This window comes from Polypterus senegalus, chromosome 17 (assembly GCF_016835505.1).
Source record: "Polypterus senegalus isolate Bchr_013 chromosome 17, ASM1683550v1, whole genome shotgun sequence".
NCBI classification, from domain to species: Eukaryota; Metazoa; Chordata; class Cladistia; order Polypteriformes; family Polypteridae; genus Polypterus; species Polypterus senegalus.
The window spans coordinates 30,704,015-30,721,252 of record NC_053170.1 but is presented as its reverse complement, the minus strand read 5'-3'; the positions used below and the strand labels follow the sequence as shown (position 1 = coordinate 30,721,252).

Here is a 17,238-nt window from a genome sequence, read left to right as displayed (position 1 = left end):
GCTGTGATTGTGTGAATCAAAACTGTGTCCTTGCACAACACTCGTAAATCCAAAGCAGAGTCACAAAGGCCAAAAGGAGTGGTAACCAGGCATGTACAAAACATGCCTCTCTGTCTCCTAACAGTAACATTCTTTAATTCGAATACACACACACATATATATATATATATATATATATATATATATATATATATATATATATATATATATATATATATATATATACTAATAAAAGGCAAAGCCCTCACTGACTGACTGACTGACTGACTCACTGACTCATCACTAATTCTCCAACTTCCCGTGTAGGTAGAAGGCTGAAATTTGGCAGGCTCATTCCTTACAGCTTACTTACAAAAGTTAAGCAGGTTTCATTTTGAAATTCTACACGTAACGGTCATAACGGTCGATAACGATCGACAACGTCCGCCATGTTGAACTTTCATATTTATGGCCCCATCTTCATGAAATTTGGTAGGTGGTTTCCCTGCGCTAACCAAAACCGATGTACGTACTTATTTCGGTGGTATGACGCCACTGTCGGCCGCCATATTTAATTTTTGAAACGTCACTAATTCTCCAACTTCCCGTGTAGGTAGAAGGCTGAAATTTGTCAGGCTCATTCCTTACAGCTTACTTACAAAAGTTAAGCAGGTTTCATTTCGAAATACTACACGTAACGATCATAACGGTTGACAACGTTCGCCATGTTGAACTTTCTTATTTATGGCCCCATCTTCATGAGATTTGGTAGGTGGCTTCCCTGCGCAAACCAAAACCGATGTACATACTTATTTCAGTGGTATGATGCCACTGTCGGCCGCCATATTGAAATTTCCAACGTCACTAATTCTCCAACTTCCCATGTAAGTAGAAGGCTGAAATTTGCTACTTATTTCGGTGGTATGATGCCACTGTCGGCTGCCATATTGAACTTTTCAACAGTCTTTGTTACTTATGGGCCCATCTTCAAGAAATTTGGTACACAGGTTACCAACGCTAACTGAATCCTACTTACGTACATATATATGTCCATAGTCTGCAGCTCGGTCACCTTGTGAGGTGGCATTGGGTCCCCCATCCCAACGCCTCCCACGTTGTTGGCTGCCTGCCTATATAAGACCGTCCATCACTCCGGTCTCTACATTCCCTTCCTTGCTTCGCCACGGGATTCACGCCTCCCTACTGATAACTACAGCCTTTTTGTTTAATCCACGGCTTCTCCGCTGTTTTATTGTTTGTTTATTACAATTATAGTTATTGTATAGGTATTTTAGACTTACTTTACATTTCTCAGGTACCCATTTCCTTTATCATTCCAACCCCCATTACCATGTCTATCGAGGTGATCACTATTGATCAAAGAACTGTCACTTACCGAGTGGTTTTCATGCCTGGAGATGGGACCTACCTTTTCCATTCTCTTTGTTACATATTGCACGGCCATATCAGGCTCACTCTTGATATCCGGAGGAACATTGTGTCTTATGTATTGAATGACTGGGACAGGTTCAAGGTGTGGACTGATGACGGTACAGGAGATAATTATACTACACAGGAGCGCTATAAGAGTGAAATGCTTAAGCCCTTCAACTATGGTTCTGCATGTGAGTTGATGGCTGCCACTGAATTGTTCGGTTGTCGCTTTCAAGTGTACCGAAATAGCCAAATATTTTACACCTTTCGACAACCGCCAATGCCTCTTAAACATCTTAGATTCACAGGTGACGATTTCAGTAGTGGACACTTTGATGTTTATGAATGTTTAAACTCTCAAAAGCTGGATGTGATTTTATCGATGAAACCGGTTGTGTGCTTATAACGCTTGACAGATGCCGAATGTCACTTCAACACAACAAATCCTGCAAATACTGTCTTAATTGAAACAAACCATGAAATTCAAACCGATTATGACAGCAGCAATCCAAGCTGTCAGATTTGAGACAAGATTACTGTTCACATGGCCAACTGTAAGTTGCATGCTAAGAGTAAGCTCAGCGCACAGCTTGGTCATGTTACACTTGGAGGGCCGAACTGACAACATGGTATACAAAGAGATCCTTAACAAATAATTATTGCCATATTTTCCCTCAGTTTAAAAAGGTTTAATTTTCTTCTTAATAAAAATTTTAATGCAGTATTTCGCCGCTGCAAACTGCGGGTATATTTGCTATATATATATATATATATATATATATATATATATATATATGACAGCAACACTCATAACAGTGACAAAACAATTACATTGACAATCATGTTACGTTATTTTTAAAATGTTTCCTTTTCTCTTTCATAACTTCTTTAACACACTACTTCTCCGCTGCGAAGCGCGGGTATTTTGCTAGTACAGTATATATATATATATATATATATATATGCCAGCAACACTCATGACAATGACAAAACAATTACATTGTCAATCATGTCACGTTATTATTAAAATGTTTCCTTTTCTTTTTACTTCTCTGCTGCCAAGTGTGGGTATTTTGCTATATATATATATATATTTATATATAGATATAGATTTAGATATAGATATAGATAGATATATATATATAGATATATATATATATAGATATAGATAGATATATATATATAGATATGACAACAACACTCATATCAATGACAAAACAATTACATTAACAATCATGTTACGTTATTTTTAAAATTTTTCCTTTTCTTTTTCATAACTTCTTTAACACACTACTTCTCCGTTGCAAAGCGCGGGTATTCTGCTAGTATATACATATATCCAAAAGCCACATATATTTGTGTCATCGTGGCTTTTGTGACCATACATACATACATACACTGTCACAAAAGCCACGATGACACAAAGCAAGGTTTGGGGCAGCCACCCGTATAATTTGTTTTCCTGGCTGCAAAGTGTTCTTTTCAAATGATAGCACTGCTGTGCACAAAAACGAGTCCAATACAGAAGTGAGGGCATAGGGAAAAGGAGGAGGTTTTTAAAGGGAAAGACAGGAAGTGAGATTATAGGGGTTGGGCTCATTGAGGTCTTCAGCCATTGGTTCGAGACATCACAGGGGCCGGCAAGGTCACCTTCGATAGGCACAGTCCTGGAAGTGACGTCAGGAGAGCCAGGCGGAATCTTCCAGGAATGGCCTGCAGGCAAGGAAGAAAAAGAGTCAGTGCACTCTGCCACATCCTGGCATGTCTCAGAACTGTCCTTACCCGAGCCCATTAGCTGCCTCCCATGTGCACGTGTGTGACAAGACAACCCTCAGCCCAGACCCGTCAGGTCGGGCGACCCTAACCGAGAAGTTGCAAACCCGAAAAAGAACATCAACGTTGGCATGGAGAGCACCTCGGCGATGAACGAGCGAAAACTTATATGGCTGTAGGTCAAGAAACCCCGGGTGACCCGTGGATTCGACTCCTTGTGCAGGGCCATCCACTGTAGAGGTGCATGGTCCATGACAAGGGTAAATTCCTGGCCCAACAGGTAGTACCTAAGCTGAGTAATCGCCCATTTAATCGCCCAAGCCTCCCTTTCCACCGCTGCATACCTGGTCTCCCGGTCCAACAGTTTCCGGCTCAGGAACATCATGGGATGTTCCACACCATCAACACTTTGGCTCAGCACGGCGCCCAGGCCTGTGTCCGAAGCGTCCATCTGGAGGATGAAAGGCAAAGAAAAGTTAGGTGCCATCAAAACAGGTGCGGACGTAAGGGCCTGCTTTAAGTCACCAAATGCAGCGCCTGTCTTCTCAGTCCATACCACAATGTTCGGGCCCTCTTCTTTGTTAAATCAGTCAAGGGCGCCACTGTCTCCGAGAACTGGGGTACAAACCGGCGGTAGTATCCGGCTAACCCAAGAAAGGCTTGGACCTGCTGCTTGATTCGCAGACGGGGCCATTTCAAAATGGCATCAACTTTGGAGCACTGTGGCCTTACGGTACCCCGACCCACCAGGTAGCCTAAATATTTGGCCTTGCTTAATCCAAAGAAACATTTCTTGAGATTAATCTGGAGCCCAGTATCACCAAGTGTCCGCAATACCGCTCGGACATGCTGTAGGTGTTTCCTCCATGTGCTGGAATAGATGACCACGTCATCCAGGTAGGCAGCACTGTATGAGTTATGAGGCCGAAGCACTTTGTCCACCAGACGCTGGAAGGTTGCTGGAGCCCCGTGTAACCCAAATGGAAGGACACAATACTGCCAGTGTCCGCTAGGGGTACTAAACGCGTTTTTTTCCTTCGCGGAGTCCGTTAAAGGAACTTGCCAGTACCCTTTGTCATGTCAAGTGTGGTCAGGTATTGAGCCTGTCCAAGCCTCTCAAGGAGGTTGTCCACTCGTGGCATTGGATAGACATCAAATTGGGAGACTTGATTAAGCCGACGGAAGTCATTCCAGAACCTCCAGCTCCCGTCAGGCTTACCAATGAGCACAATGGGGCTGGACCAGGGACTATAACTTTCCTCAATCACACCTAGTTCCAGCATGTGCTTGATCTCAACCTCCACTTCAGCCCTTTTTGCCTCGGGAAGACCATACAGGCGTTCTCGGACAATAACCCCGGGCTCTGTCACAATGTTGTGCTCAACCAGAGAGGTCCTTCCGGTGTTCTCACTGACTACCTCCCGAACGGTCCTGGATAACTGTTTCCAGCTCCTGCTGTTGTCTGGGACTTAAGTCCGTGCCGAAGTTAAGGCTGTGTGTGTGAGCGAAGAGTGAGCGGGGCTGGCCGGAGGAGGGATCGGGGTCCCTGTCCTTCCATGGTTTCAGCAGGTTCACATGATAAACCCGCTCCTTTGGCCGACGATTGGGTTGACTCACCAAATAGTCGACCAGTCCCTTCCTCTCCTTAACTTTGTAGGGGCCTGCCAGTGGGCAAGCAACTTAGAGTGGGAGGTAGGCACTAGGACCATGACCCGATCTCCTGGGTGGAACTCCCGCAGAGACGTGCCGCGGTTGTAGTAACGGGGATGTGCTGCTTGAGCCTCTTCCATGTGACTTTAAAAGCGAGGCCGAATCTTTCCAAATCCATCGCGTACCTGCGCGATATACTCTAATATGTTTGTAGAGGGAAGAGCCTCTTCTTCCCATCCTTCTTTAGAATATCTAATATGCCCCAGGTTGTCGCCCATACAGTAATTCAAAAGGGGAGAACCCCGTGGAGGCTTGTGGGACTTCCCGATAGGCAAAAAGGACGAGGGGGAGGAGCTGATCCCAGTTCCTTCCATCCTCGCTGACCACCTTACGCAGCATTTGTTTGAGAGTCTGATTAAACCTCTCCACTAATCCGTCGGTTTGAGTATGATACACCGCAGTCTTTAAATGCTTTATTTTTAGCAACTTGGCAGTCTCTTTGAACGTCTCCGAGGTGAAAGGGGTCCCCTGGTCCGTTAAAACTTCCTTGGGGATTCCCATGCGCACAAAGACCCCTAGTAATTCCCGTGCGATGGCTTTAGAGGTAGCTGAGTGCAACAGAACAGCTTCAGGATATTTGGTAGCGTAATCCACGAGGACTAAAATATACTTGTGTCCTCGGGCTGAGGGCTCCAGGGGTCCAACCAAGTCGACCCCAATTCTGTGTAAGGGAACATCAATCAGGGGAATAGGAATGAGAGGAGCACGGTCCCTCCTAGGAATTTGTCGCAATTGACACTCCGGGCAAGAAGTGCAAAAGCGACGAACCTCCTCATTGATTCCCGGCCAGTAGAAGCGGAGTTTGATCCTCTCCAGAGTTTTCTCGCCACCTAGGAGGTGGCCGTGTGCTAGCTCACAGACCTACCGCTGAAAGGTCCATGGGATGATTAGCAGTAGCCTTCTCTCCCGCCCATCATGCTCAGCTACACGATAAAGAAGGTTATTCTCCAACACAAAGTGAGGACCCTGTGGCATCGGCTGGTTAGTGCGCTGGCCGTTGACTAGGAACACTGCATTTTTTGCAAACTTAAGGGTGTCATCATTCCACTGCTCCCTTTTAAAAGAAGCTGGCGTCTCTCTAAATTGAAACTGTAAAAGGGAGAGAGGGTCGGGAGCGACCTCAAGGGGCGTGGTTTCCTCCCGTTCCGTCTCAGCGCTGAAGGATGACGTATCTGTACGCGACGATCCGGGAGTTGCAACGTCACTCAAGGGGGCCGCTTCGTCTCTCTCTGCCGGCTGATTACACGGCGTGGAGGCAGCTTGAGACAGCTCATTCCCATCTGTAACTAGGCCCAAGTTAACCCCAGGAGTGGTATGTGTCTCGCCGCTTTTAACTTTAGACCAGTCCCACCCTAGTATCACCGGGTGTGGAGGATCGGGAAGGACCGCCACGGTTAATTTCTGAACCGACCCTCCGTAACTGACGACACAACAGGCGGACCTGTACCAGCGGATTTCTCCGTGGACACAGGTTATACTGGTCTTAAATTTTAAGTATTGTTGCGGCAGCACAAATCGGCGGGCAACAATGGTAATGTTGCTGCCGGAATCAAATAAAGCCTTTGTTTTATACCCGTTTACAATCACCATTCCCGTGTGTGGGACCGCTAACGGGTTAGTCAGAGCGCACCAACCCCCTCTCCCCCTCCACCTGCATTCCACCTCGCTTCCAAGCGGGTTGCGCACCCGCAAGTCCGGGGACGCTGGCACAAGCTCCAGGTAGTATTTAGTTCTTGGGACATACCCCAGGTGAGTTCGACACAGGTACGGTTTTGCTCCCCCCGAGTGTGAAGCCGCCCTTTGTGTCTCCAGAAGCTCTATGAGCTCAGCCATGTTCTTAAACTGCACACCCCAGACTGGCTGGGTGAAGCCATGGGGTAGCGCTCTCAGAAGCAGATAGCAGGATACCTGCTCTATTATTTGGTAGGGCATATTCTAAGTTGGCCGTAACCACTGCCCTACTATTGCCCAGAGGGACCAGGCTTGTCCGTGGGTCGGCAGCTCTGGGTCCAACCTCCAATATTTTAATTTTTTCACCTGCCAGTCTGGGGCACCCCTAGGTGGTACTTGAGGCTCTGGTTTCACAGGGATGGGGGCACTCTCCTCTGAGAGACCTTCGTAAGCACCTTTTGTCTTCCCCCTCCGGAGCAGCCCACCTCTGTGAGCCTCCCCCGGATACTCCCTGGCCTCTTTAGGTTGCCCAGTTAAGTGTGCCGGGAGCGGAGCCCGTACCGGGTCTCGCCGAACCACAGGACTCGCCTGAAAACTCGGCCCTGGTACGCTCCCACCTGGGTACGTTGCAGGTCCTGTCCCCTTCTTCTCTGGGACTTCTCCATCCTGCCGACTACGCCAGTGTCACAAAAGCCACGATGAGACAAAGCAAGGTTTGGGGCAGCCACCCGTATAATTTGTTTTCCTGGCTGCAAAGTGTTCTTTTCAAATGATAGCACTGCTGTGCACAAAAACGAGTCCAATACAGAACTGAGGGCACAGGGAAAAGGAGGAGGTTTTTAAAGGGGAAGACAGGAAGTGAGATCATAGGGGTCGAGCTCATTGAGGTCTCCTTCGATAGGCACAGCCCCAGAAGTGACGTCAGGAGAGCCAGGTGGAATCTCCCAGGAATGGCCTGCAGGCAAGAAAGAAAAAGAGTCAGTGCACTCTGCCACATCCTGGTATGTCTTAGAACTGTCCTTACCCGAGCCCTTTAGCTGCCTCCCATGCGCAAGTGTGTGACAACACACAGTATATATTGTCACCCAAAAGACTCCAGACAGTGAAAAAGGTTTGGGGCAGCCACCTGTATATTATGATCCTGGCTGCAAAAGGTTGAAAAATGATTGAGTAGTTTACATGACTGAGTCCAAAACAGAACTGAATACGTGGAGGTAAGATGGCGGTTTTAAGGGCTGGTGGAGGAAATGGGGTCATCTATGCCGGAACTGGAAGTGATGTCTTCAGAATCAGAAGTGACATTATTAGAGGTGCCGGAACCAGAAATAACGTCATCAGAGGCGCCGGAACCTGGCGGGAATTCCCGGGAATGGTCTTCAAGAAACTGAGAGAGACAGTCAGCACACTCCGCCACCCCCTGGTCTGATATTGTATTAAAATTACTCAAGCCCTTTAGCTGCCTCCTAATCGCATGTGTGTGACAATATATACAATTTTTTAAGTGAAAATCCAGGGATGCAGAGTAGCGCAGAGGTTAGCAGCGTCACATTAAGTCTGAATACCATGCCCAGTTGTTGTTTGTGTAGAATTTGTACGTTTTCCTTTTATACTGTGTAAGAGCTGTTTCTTTGGCACAAAGGTTTTCCTCCTACATCTCCAAAAAATTAAGACCCTGAACTTGATTATGCTGTTTTGAGGGGGTTATATTATGTTCGAATCTGTGGAATGCTTTTTAAGTGTCCAGAAAAATCTAAACATAGGAGTGTGGTACCACTGCTTCAGCATGCCAGCCATACATTCATCTGTTTTCTAAACCTGTTTATCTGGAGCAGGGTTTCATAATTTATAAAAATATTTTTTTACAAAATACCTTCTGTAAAATATTTTCAGAATTCATTAAAGCTTTGTGGGCATCACGGTGGCGCAGTGGGTAGCATTGCTGCCTCACAGTTAGGAGACCCAGGTTCGCTTTCCAGGTCTTCCCCATATGGAGTTTGCATGTTCTCCCCGTGTCTGTGTGGGTTTCCTCCCACAGTCCAAAGGCATGCAGTTTAGCTGCATTGGCAACTCTAAATTGTGCTTTGTGTGTGTGTGTTTTCATGCCCTGCGGTGAGGTTTGTTTCCTGCCTTGTAGTTAGGATATAGCAGGTTGGATAATGGATGGATGGATTAAAGCTTTGTTTGTGGGTACTTTGTGCAGTTCTAAGGTCTCTCAGTAATTGTTGACAGTTCTATAACTAAGCTTTGGGTCTGTTAATTTCTTGTTGAAAATAACATACAATAACAATAACAAACAATAGCAAATAATATTTTTGAACTAAACCATCTGAAATTGACACATTCTGCTGACATTAGAAATTTTATTGTGTCACTGTTTGCCTAAAGGACAGGAATTTCAAGGCCCTGTGAAGCATAGCAAGTCTTACCAGTCCCTTGATCATAAGGTACACATAACCATTGTGGTACACCTTTATAAGGACCTTTCAACAACAATCATTAATTGTACTGAATTGCTTTTGATTCCTAAGGTTTTAAAGTTTGAAATCTTAGTACTTTTTAAATTTGGCCCTTTAACCGATGAGCAGGGCAAAAGTGAGGTTCTTACCCTGTACTTGCATGACAAACCCCTGAAATCTGTGATAAACTCTGAATGCTGCACTGGGTAAAAGTGGCACAGTCTCACAGATTCAGGTCTCAGAGTTAAATTGTGTGCTGGATTGCTGTTGTGTGGAATTCGCATGCTCTTCCCATAACAACGTGGATTTTCCTTCAATGTCTCAGTGATGAGGCGTTATCTTATTTGGCAATTCCAAATCTGCCCAGTAGATATTTTTGGGTAAGACACCTGTGATGAACTGGCACCTTGTCCAGGGCTGGTTTCTGTTTTGCATCCAATGCTGGCAAAATAGGTTTTGTTTCAAAACCCCAAATTTTATAAGGCACCTTTAAGAATGGCATATTATGTACAGTATCATTTTCACAGATTTCCATTGTTTTAGCTGCCAGATCAGTAGTAGGTGTGCAAAACAACAACAACAATAAAGCACCTTTTTGGAATATCATATAAACTGTATTTTCATTATTAGCATTTACCTGACATAACACTACTTATCTACTTTTATTATTGGATGGATTGCCTTTACTCAGGTCTTTTTTTATCTCTTCTAGGACCTAAACTTTCAATGGAACAGTTTTTAAAGAAGCTTCCAAAAACAGTTATAAAAGAAGGAAAAGTAATAGACATCAGAGGATCTGTTCAACAAAATTTACAGGTGATTAAAATCTGTACATGAACTTGGGGGTGGGAGCCTCTCTTGAAAAGCCTTGATTGACTGTTTAGTTACTAAATTATTTTTCACAGTTCTTATTGTCTGTTTAATTGGCAGTAAATAATTCAGTTTTGTCATTTAAATGTTAAAATTAACAGATTTCTCATAGGTGTGTGCTGCAGGACATGCTGATAAGATGTTAAGACAACCTATCTGCTAACGACTGATGTTCTCATATACAAAATTGAATTACATTTACTGTATACACAATGCAAAATGAGGCAGAATACATTCTAAAACTTGCCACCATGGTGTGCTACTGGGGCTCCTTCATACTACATGAATATATACCTCTATATTGCTTCACTGTGTCTGTGACTACTCTTTTTTATCTTTAGACCAGTCATAATTCGGGTGTGTATTTGAGAGGGATTGTTGATGTTTGTTATATTTATATACTGAGAGCCTGAGGTAAATTTCCCTCTTAGGATAAAAAAGTTTGTTTTCTTTCTTTCTTTCTTTCTTTCTTTCTTTCTTTCTTTCTTTCTTTCTTTCTTTCTTTCTGTCTGTCTGTCTATCTAGTGCCAAGCATATGGTCACTCACACATGCTCATTAGTTGTTTAGTTAGTTCAGGGCCATCTTAACAGCATTATAGGCCCCCAGGCAAAGCAGTGCACTGGGTGCCCTTCCTTCACAACCACTCAGGAAATCACAAAATCTATGTGGGGGTATCTATGCTTGTGGGGCCACCGGGCAACTGCCCAGCGTGTCCATGCGTTAAGGCGGCTCTGAGTTAGTTAAAAAAATATACATAGTATACAACCACAGTGTCACATGATTGTCAGGCTTAAAATTGAGTGACTTTATATATATATATATATATATATATATATATATATATATATATATGCACTAAGTTTCTACTTTATTAGGTACAGTAAACCTATATATCTAGTAACCTATCTAGTGTGTTGATTCTACAAGATGCCAAATGCATTGCTCAGGAATGTTACACCATGTGTAAATTATTCTGTTGTGCAGTTACTGCAAATATTGTAAGACAGCTTCACAGCCCACTCCACTTCATCCCACCTGTACAACTTGTTGGCTTATTCATATTTGAATTTGTTTAGCTTAGGTGGCAGCGTTTGTTAGTATTGGCAGTGAGTGAAGATCTAATGATGCTTTTTAGCCTCATTTTCATCAATTTAACTAATATCTTGTGTTTAAAGCATTCAGAGTTTTATTTGTTTATCTAAATGTTTACTAGCTACCACCTTTAACAAAACAATCAAAATTGAAATTTTCATACATATTTGCTGGCTTGGGCTGCATGACATTTACTGTGAAAAGCTCAAGCCCGAAGTGTGAACAAAAATAAAAAAAGTGTTGTTCATTTTAATGAGAATAATTAAAGGCAAACCCCAGCACTAAACCAAAAGTTCAGGTTTCACATTTGCAATTCACATACTCAAGGGTAAACCTAAAACAGTGCAGGTCACAGGAACACTGGTCTCAGAGCAATATTTTTCTAAGTAGGAAGTTAAATCAGCATATTTTGTCTGTCATGGGACAAGGCAAGGTTATTTATTAGATGGACTAGAAAAAGGATCATAACTGTAAACATAGCAAAATTCAGTTCTGAACATAAAAGAATGGGTCATCAAAATACTAAATAAATTTGTAGTCGTTAATTGATCATGAAGAATTCTCAGAGAGTAAATCATTTTGGAACACCAATGCATTTAAAGTTTCATATCCACAATCTCAGATGTGTCTATAAAAGAATCACACTGGTGACATCATGTGGTGTGACTTCTGGAACCATGTTTCTAGCAAAACATTATGGTAACAGTTCCACAAAATGGCGGTGTTAACAGACGAAAATAGCATCACAGTAAATGAAAATATAATAATAAAATGTACATAACTTCTCAAGCCAATTAAAGTAATACTAATTATTATTATTATTATGAATAAGTAATTAATATAAATAATTATTTGTATACCAAAATGATCACTGATGCTCCAAACCTCCAAATTTAATCAACTTTCCAGAAAAAACTAATTGAAGCAATTTTTTTTTTCCTTTGCCTGTATTTTAATAGAACATATGATGGAATAGTGTAAAAAATTGATTAATTAGACAAAGTTTATTGTTTATCAACATTTTAATAACAAGTTAAACTACTGGATTTTGTGCACAATGGCGACCTCTGGCGAGTATTGGCTCTTAATGCAGAAAGGCCACAAACACTACACTTATATGTACAGTATATATATGATACTGATTTTTATTTGTCTAGCAGTTACATTTTGTGGGTGTATTCAGTGTTAATGTGTGCAGTGTGCCATCTATTGGAATGTATTTTATAAGTAATATATTGCATTTTTCATTCTAACAGATGGGGAATCCAAAACATTACCACTTCTGTTGAGAATTCTATACCAAAATCCATATTATTGTGGCAAAAAACAAGCTGACATTATAATTTAATAAAGGAGATTTTAAAAAGTAACAAAATACAAGAAATAAAAGAGGATAATAAAATGACCACCAATCTCATTTGAGTCCATTAAACATTCTAATGATCTGTCCTCATTAAGTAGCAACTTGAGAGTAGAAATAAATTGTATAAATATATAACATATTCCATTAATAGCTATAAAGAGGACATGCTAGCATTCCAGGATCACAGTCTGAGACCCCTGTGGTCAGATCATCAGCTGCTTCCCCCGTAAGATAATCAGTCTGCTCCAATGGGATTAGTACTCCTTCTGACAAGCCTTTTTTATATCCTATCAGTTTTTTCTATTTAAAATTTCCTTTCATTAGATTATTTTGTTGATTGTATGCAGTGCATTTTATTAATATACATAACTAACAAACTTGAATTATGTATGTTGGGAATGACACCCTTGAGTGAATGTGTCACAAGTGATGTTGTAAGTGTTGAAAGTGCTAGATGAAGAATTAAAGAACAGTTTATCATGGGACAGGTAGCGTAACAGATTGTGCCTCAGGCTTACTGTATGTTTAAGTCTTTATCACCAAAGATCTGCAGCTTACTTTAATGTGTGATTCTAAATTGGCCCCAGTGCATGTGTGCCAATGCAATGGTCTTCAAGCCAGTGCTGCAAGGACAGGCTCAGTTGAGAGAATGTATGGATGCAAAAGTCACTATTCATCTATTAAATCATAATAGCACAGCAGAGACTCAGGAGTACTGTACTAGACAAAAAAAGCTTCTCCAATTGAAATGTTGAAAACTATGCTATACAAATGTAAGCAAAAATGGTTTTGCCATACAGTGCCCTTGAAACAAAATGTAACGAATGTTAAAGTTTCAAGTGTGTAAGTGAAACAAAGCTAATACTTTGTAAAATGACTCTGCTTTTTTGACTGAATTTCATTTATTCTAACCCGGTACAGGGTACATCAAAGGAACAAAAGGATAGCGTTATCCTGATTGAAACCCCGTGTCTCATCTCTTTGAAAGAAAGGTACAGTATAACTAGCCAGCAAAAGGTCAGTGTTGATAACAAAGCAATGAAAGTCTGCCGCAGATGATCACAAGACAATCATGACTGCCACGATGCCATTTGATTAAACATGTCAAAATACAGAGATTAAAAAAAATAAAAGTACAGCTTAGGGAAAACTGATTTTATTCTGTTAAATAACCAGTTTACGTTGATTTCCTTATCTTCTCAAAAACAACACTACCGTAAGTTCTTAAAATGAAAAGAAGAAAAAAAAAAATCATGTAACCCTTATCCATGAATCCCATTTTTATAATGTTTCCATGAATGGAGGGTCTTGCAGACCATTTTTAACTGGTTAAATCTGCCTAAAAAGCAATCCAATAAATTCAGACATTTTTATTACCTATGAAATAAAGTAAATGTGATGTCAATTTTCAATGCTTTACATGTTACCTTTATAATAGTAATGCGTGTTTAGTGTTCACCAAATCATATAAAATACAGTCATAGTAGCACTAAAACAAGACGTCAGTTACACGTCTGATTCGCATATAGAACAGTCACTCAGAATCGGCCTCAACTTCAACTTGTTTGCAGGCCAGACACACAAGGGAACGCTCTGAATGTTCCCGGCAAACCGGAAGTTTGCACTGGGAGCAAGCGGCCTTTATCTTTCTCTCCTTTGCCCTTGGGCACATGTGACAGCATCACCTCTTAGCTACATTTGCTGCATCTCCACGGGGCTGTTTCCTCATCACTTGACACAGTGTCACTTCCATCATCATTGTCCTCTTCATTTGAGTTGTCTGATGTATCGAAATCTGACAACTCCTTCATTATTTCAGCCAGCGCTTCACTTGCATTGAATTTCTTTGTTGGTCGTTGACTCATTGTTCATAAACACATCAACTGGACTTGCTCCTCAACAAACCATACACCAGCAATGTATCAGGCAGGACTAAGAAAATCTAAACAAAAGAAAATACACATTTAAATAAAAAATTTATTAATTTAGGTATTTTTACAAGCCTTAAATTTTACACCGTTTGGCTTGCTCTCTCTCTCAAGGGTGGGGATCGATCTGTTCTTAGCATAATTCTTTTTTTTGTAAAAACTTGATTGCTATGTATTGATTGTAATAAAATTAATAAATAAAAATAAAAAATAAATAAATAAAAAATTCAAATATAAAATATAAAACGAAGCAAAAACACTCGTACAAAAATGGTAACATTTCCATGAATGGAGTGCTACTGTAGCACTTATTTGCAATAAGCTATTGAGAAGAGGATTTCGGCACACAAAATGAAAAGTCAGACAATTTCATGGCTGCCGTATTACTTTGAAAGGGAAAGAATTTGAAAATCTGGGGGTCTCATTCATAAATTAGGGTTAAAAAAATACAATGGTAATAATGAAACATAAACATATTGTTCAAGAAGCCTGTCTTGAGCTCCCCCTGTCTGATTTACAGAAGAAACTTTAAATAAACTGTGCAACCATGTAGCTAAATATATGACTGTACTACTCAGTCCATACTGCTACTATGCTGTGCCTCACCTTCTGCTTCTTTAATTGAGGATTACCCATGGTGATGTGTAAGTCACTGTGGACAAACAAAAAGCCTAAACAGATAAGGAGCATCCTTGTACTGTTTCATTTGGTTTAGTTTACTTTGCATTGTGTCCAATAAATTAGAAAAACAATATTTTGATATTAGCCCTATAACACTGAATTACCTTAAAATAAAAATGGTAAGTGTTATGCATGTCTTACTTTACTTTGTAGCAGCTGGTGGCAGAATGCTCTGTCGTGTCCTTTGTAAAAACCTGACAGTTGCACAAACTAGTATTGTCTGCTGTCCCTAATTATCAGAACGATGACTTAAGTAACTTCATCCATATTTTGAGCAGGTTGGAAATAGATGAAAGTTCCAGAGTCCCCAGTGCCAAAGATATCTCAACACTACGGATAAAATCAGAAGATGGAGAAAAAACGTTTATCGTAAAGATGTATTTCTCTGAAACAATTGGACATCTCCGCACATATCTTAACCAGCACAGGTAACGTCAATGAGTTGGTAGAGTTGCACTAGGTTGACTACAGCTTTGAAGGAAAGTGTCTCCTTCTAAAGAGTTTCACTTTTCTTCTACTTTCCTTTCAGGAGGAATATCCAGATCCAAAGTATGTTAGTATATCTATTGATTATTTAAGATTTGACATAAAATAGAGAAAAGGCAACAAACAGTCCATACATTCTTATTAGTTTCATCACACATTCAGTTTTTATTGTCAGGTATACTAGACAAAGTTTCATTCATATCTTTTACTTAAACAGGGCTGGCTATGGCATTTTTACTGCTTTAGGTGAAGCTGTCAATAGCACTCCAAACCTTACACATAAATCCTATATATATACTGTATATATATACACGAGGGACATTCAAAAAGTTTCTGCACTTTATTACAAATTTCAAAAACAGATTACATCACTTTTCTACATAGTCACCTTCATTTGTGATGCAGTTTTCCAGGTGACGTACCAACTTTTAATGCCCAAATACTACTTCTCCTGCCTTCACCATTTCCAACGAAAATACAAAAGTGCAGAAACTTTTTGAATGTCCCTTGCATATACACACCAGGACTTTGCATGTTCCCCCTCTTTCCACACAGGTATCCATCCACAATCCAAAGACATGCAGTTGTGGTGGATTGGGTAATGCTAAATTGGCCCCAGTGGGTGTGTGTTTTACCCTGTCCAGGGTTTCTCTGTGCTTGCTTGCTGGGATAGGCTCCAGCTTCCCTTAATCTTCGTCTGGATAAGTGGGTTTGGAAGATGGATGGATGAATATTGGGCGTTTTGCAAGTCAGGGTCTTTATTGTTTAAAAATCCAAACCCCCTATTTTGCAGCTTTAGGTGATTGCTTAGTTTACCCAAATAGTACAGCCAGCCGTGTACTTAACTAAGAATATGCATATACTCAGGATTATTGAAAGAATCATTTTTCTTTACACACTTTTATCTACTTTATTTTCAAAGAAAACCATTAAATATTAAATGGGTAATATTTTATACACGTTTTTTTCTAGGGGGGAAGAAAGCTGTTATGACATCATCAGCTCATTTCCACAGAGAGTGTACAGCGACGGATCAAAAACTTTACAGGAGAGTGGACTTGTCCCCAATGCATCTCTACTGCTAAGACCCACAAAGTGTTGAAGTATTTTTTAACTTTTCATCTTGGTTTCCTATTGATATAAAACTAACCAAGTTCATTCTGAATTGCTCTCGTCCTTATTTCCAACGGTGTCGTTTAAATACCAATAAATGTTAAAATTAATAGAAAGATAATTGTACACTTGCCTTGTTTTCAGTCTCTTGCTTTTTACATCACATAACCACATTTTTGTTTCAGGTTAGCTGCTTACTCATTGTTCAATTGAGAATATATACAATGTATTGTTTCCAGTATAAGAAGATTTTTTCATCTTGTTTTCTGACTTAAAATTGGGTGGCGTCTTAAATTCGAAGTATTTAATTGTCCCACCTCTTAAGACATTTTGACAGCTAAAGAAATACACCAAGTAATCTCGCGAGGGCTCGTGAGGGGGAACGCGAATATGCGCGCTTGTACTTCTGACAGGAAGGATTGGCGCGCACGGGCTTTTGAAGGAGAAGCGAACCGGCGCGCTCGGGCTTGTGAATGGGACTGTGTATTGGCGCGCGCGCGCCTGCTGAGTGAATGTGATCCCGCGAAAGGAGAGAAAAAGGTTTCGTTATATGGGTATATTTACTTTCCAAAAAAATCTCTTTTTGAAAACGGATGGATTTTAAATCTGGGAGTATCTTAAATTGGGACCATAATGGGATATACAGGGAGATACAAAATACTGGGGCAATGAGGTTATATG

General features: G+C 41.0%; 1 protein-coding gene across 2 annotated transcripts in view; it reads left to right on the top strand.

Annotated features, from left to right (window-relative positions):
- ubxn11 (UBX domain protein 11) overlaps window positions 1–16,677 on the top strand; it is a 55,187-nt gene extending 38,510 nt beyond the window's left edge. For both annotated transcript variants that reach the window (XM_039740412.1, XM_039740413.1), the window contains 4 exons: window positions 9,736–9,839; window positions 13,271–13,341; window positions 15,237–15,386; window positions 16,417–16,677. In XM_039740412.1, the coding sequence (XP_039596346.1) occupies window positions 9,736–9,839; window positions 13,271–13,341; window positions 15,237–15,386; window positions 16,417–16,546 (455 nt within the window). In that variant the 3' untranslated portion in view covers window positions 16,547–16,677. The remainder of the gene's footprint in view (window positions 1–9,735; window positions 9,840–13,270; window positions 13,342–15,236; window positions 15,387–16,416) is intronic.
- Window positions 16,678–17,238: the final 561 nt, after the last annotated feature.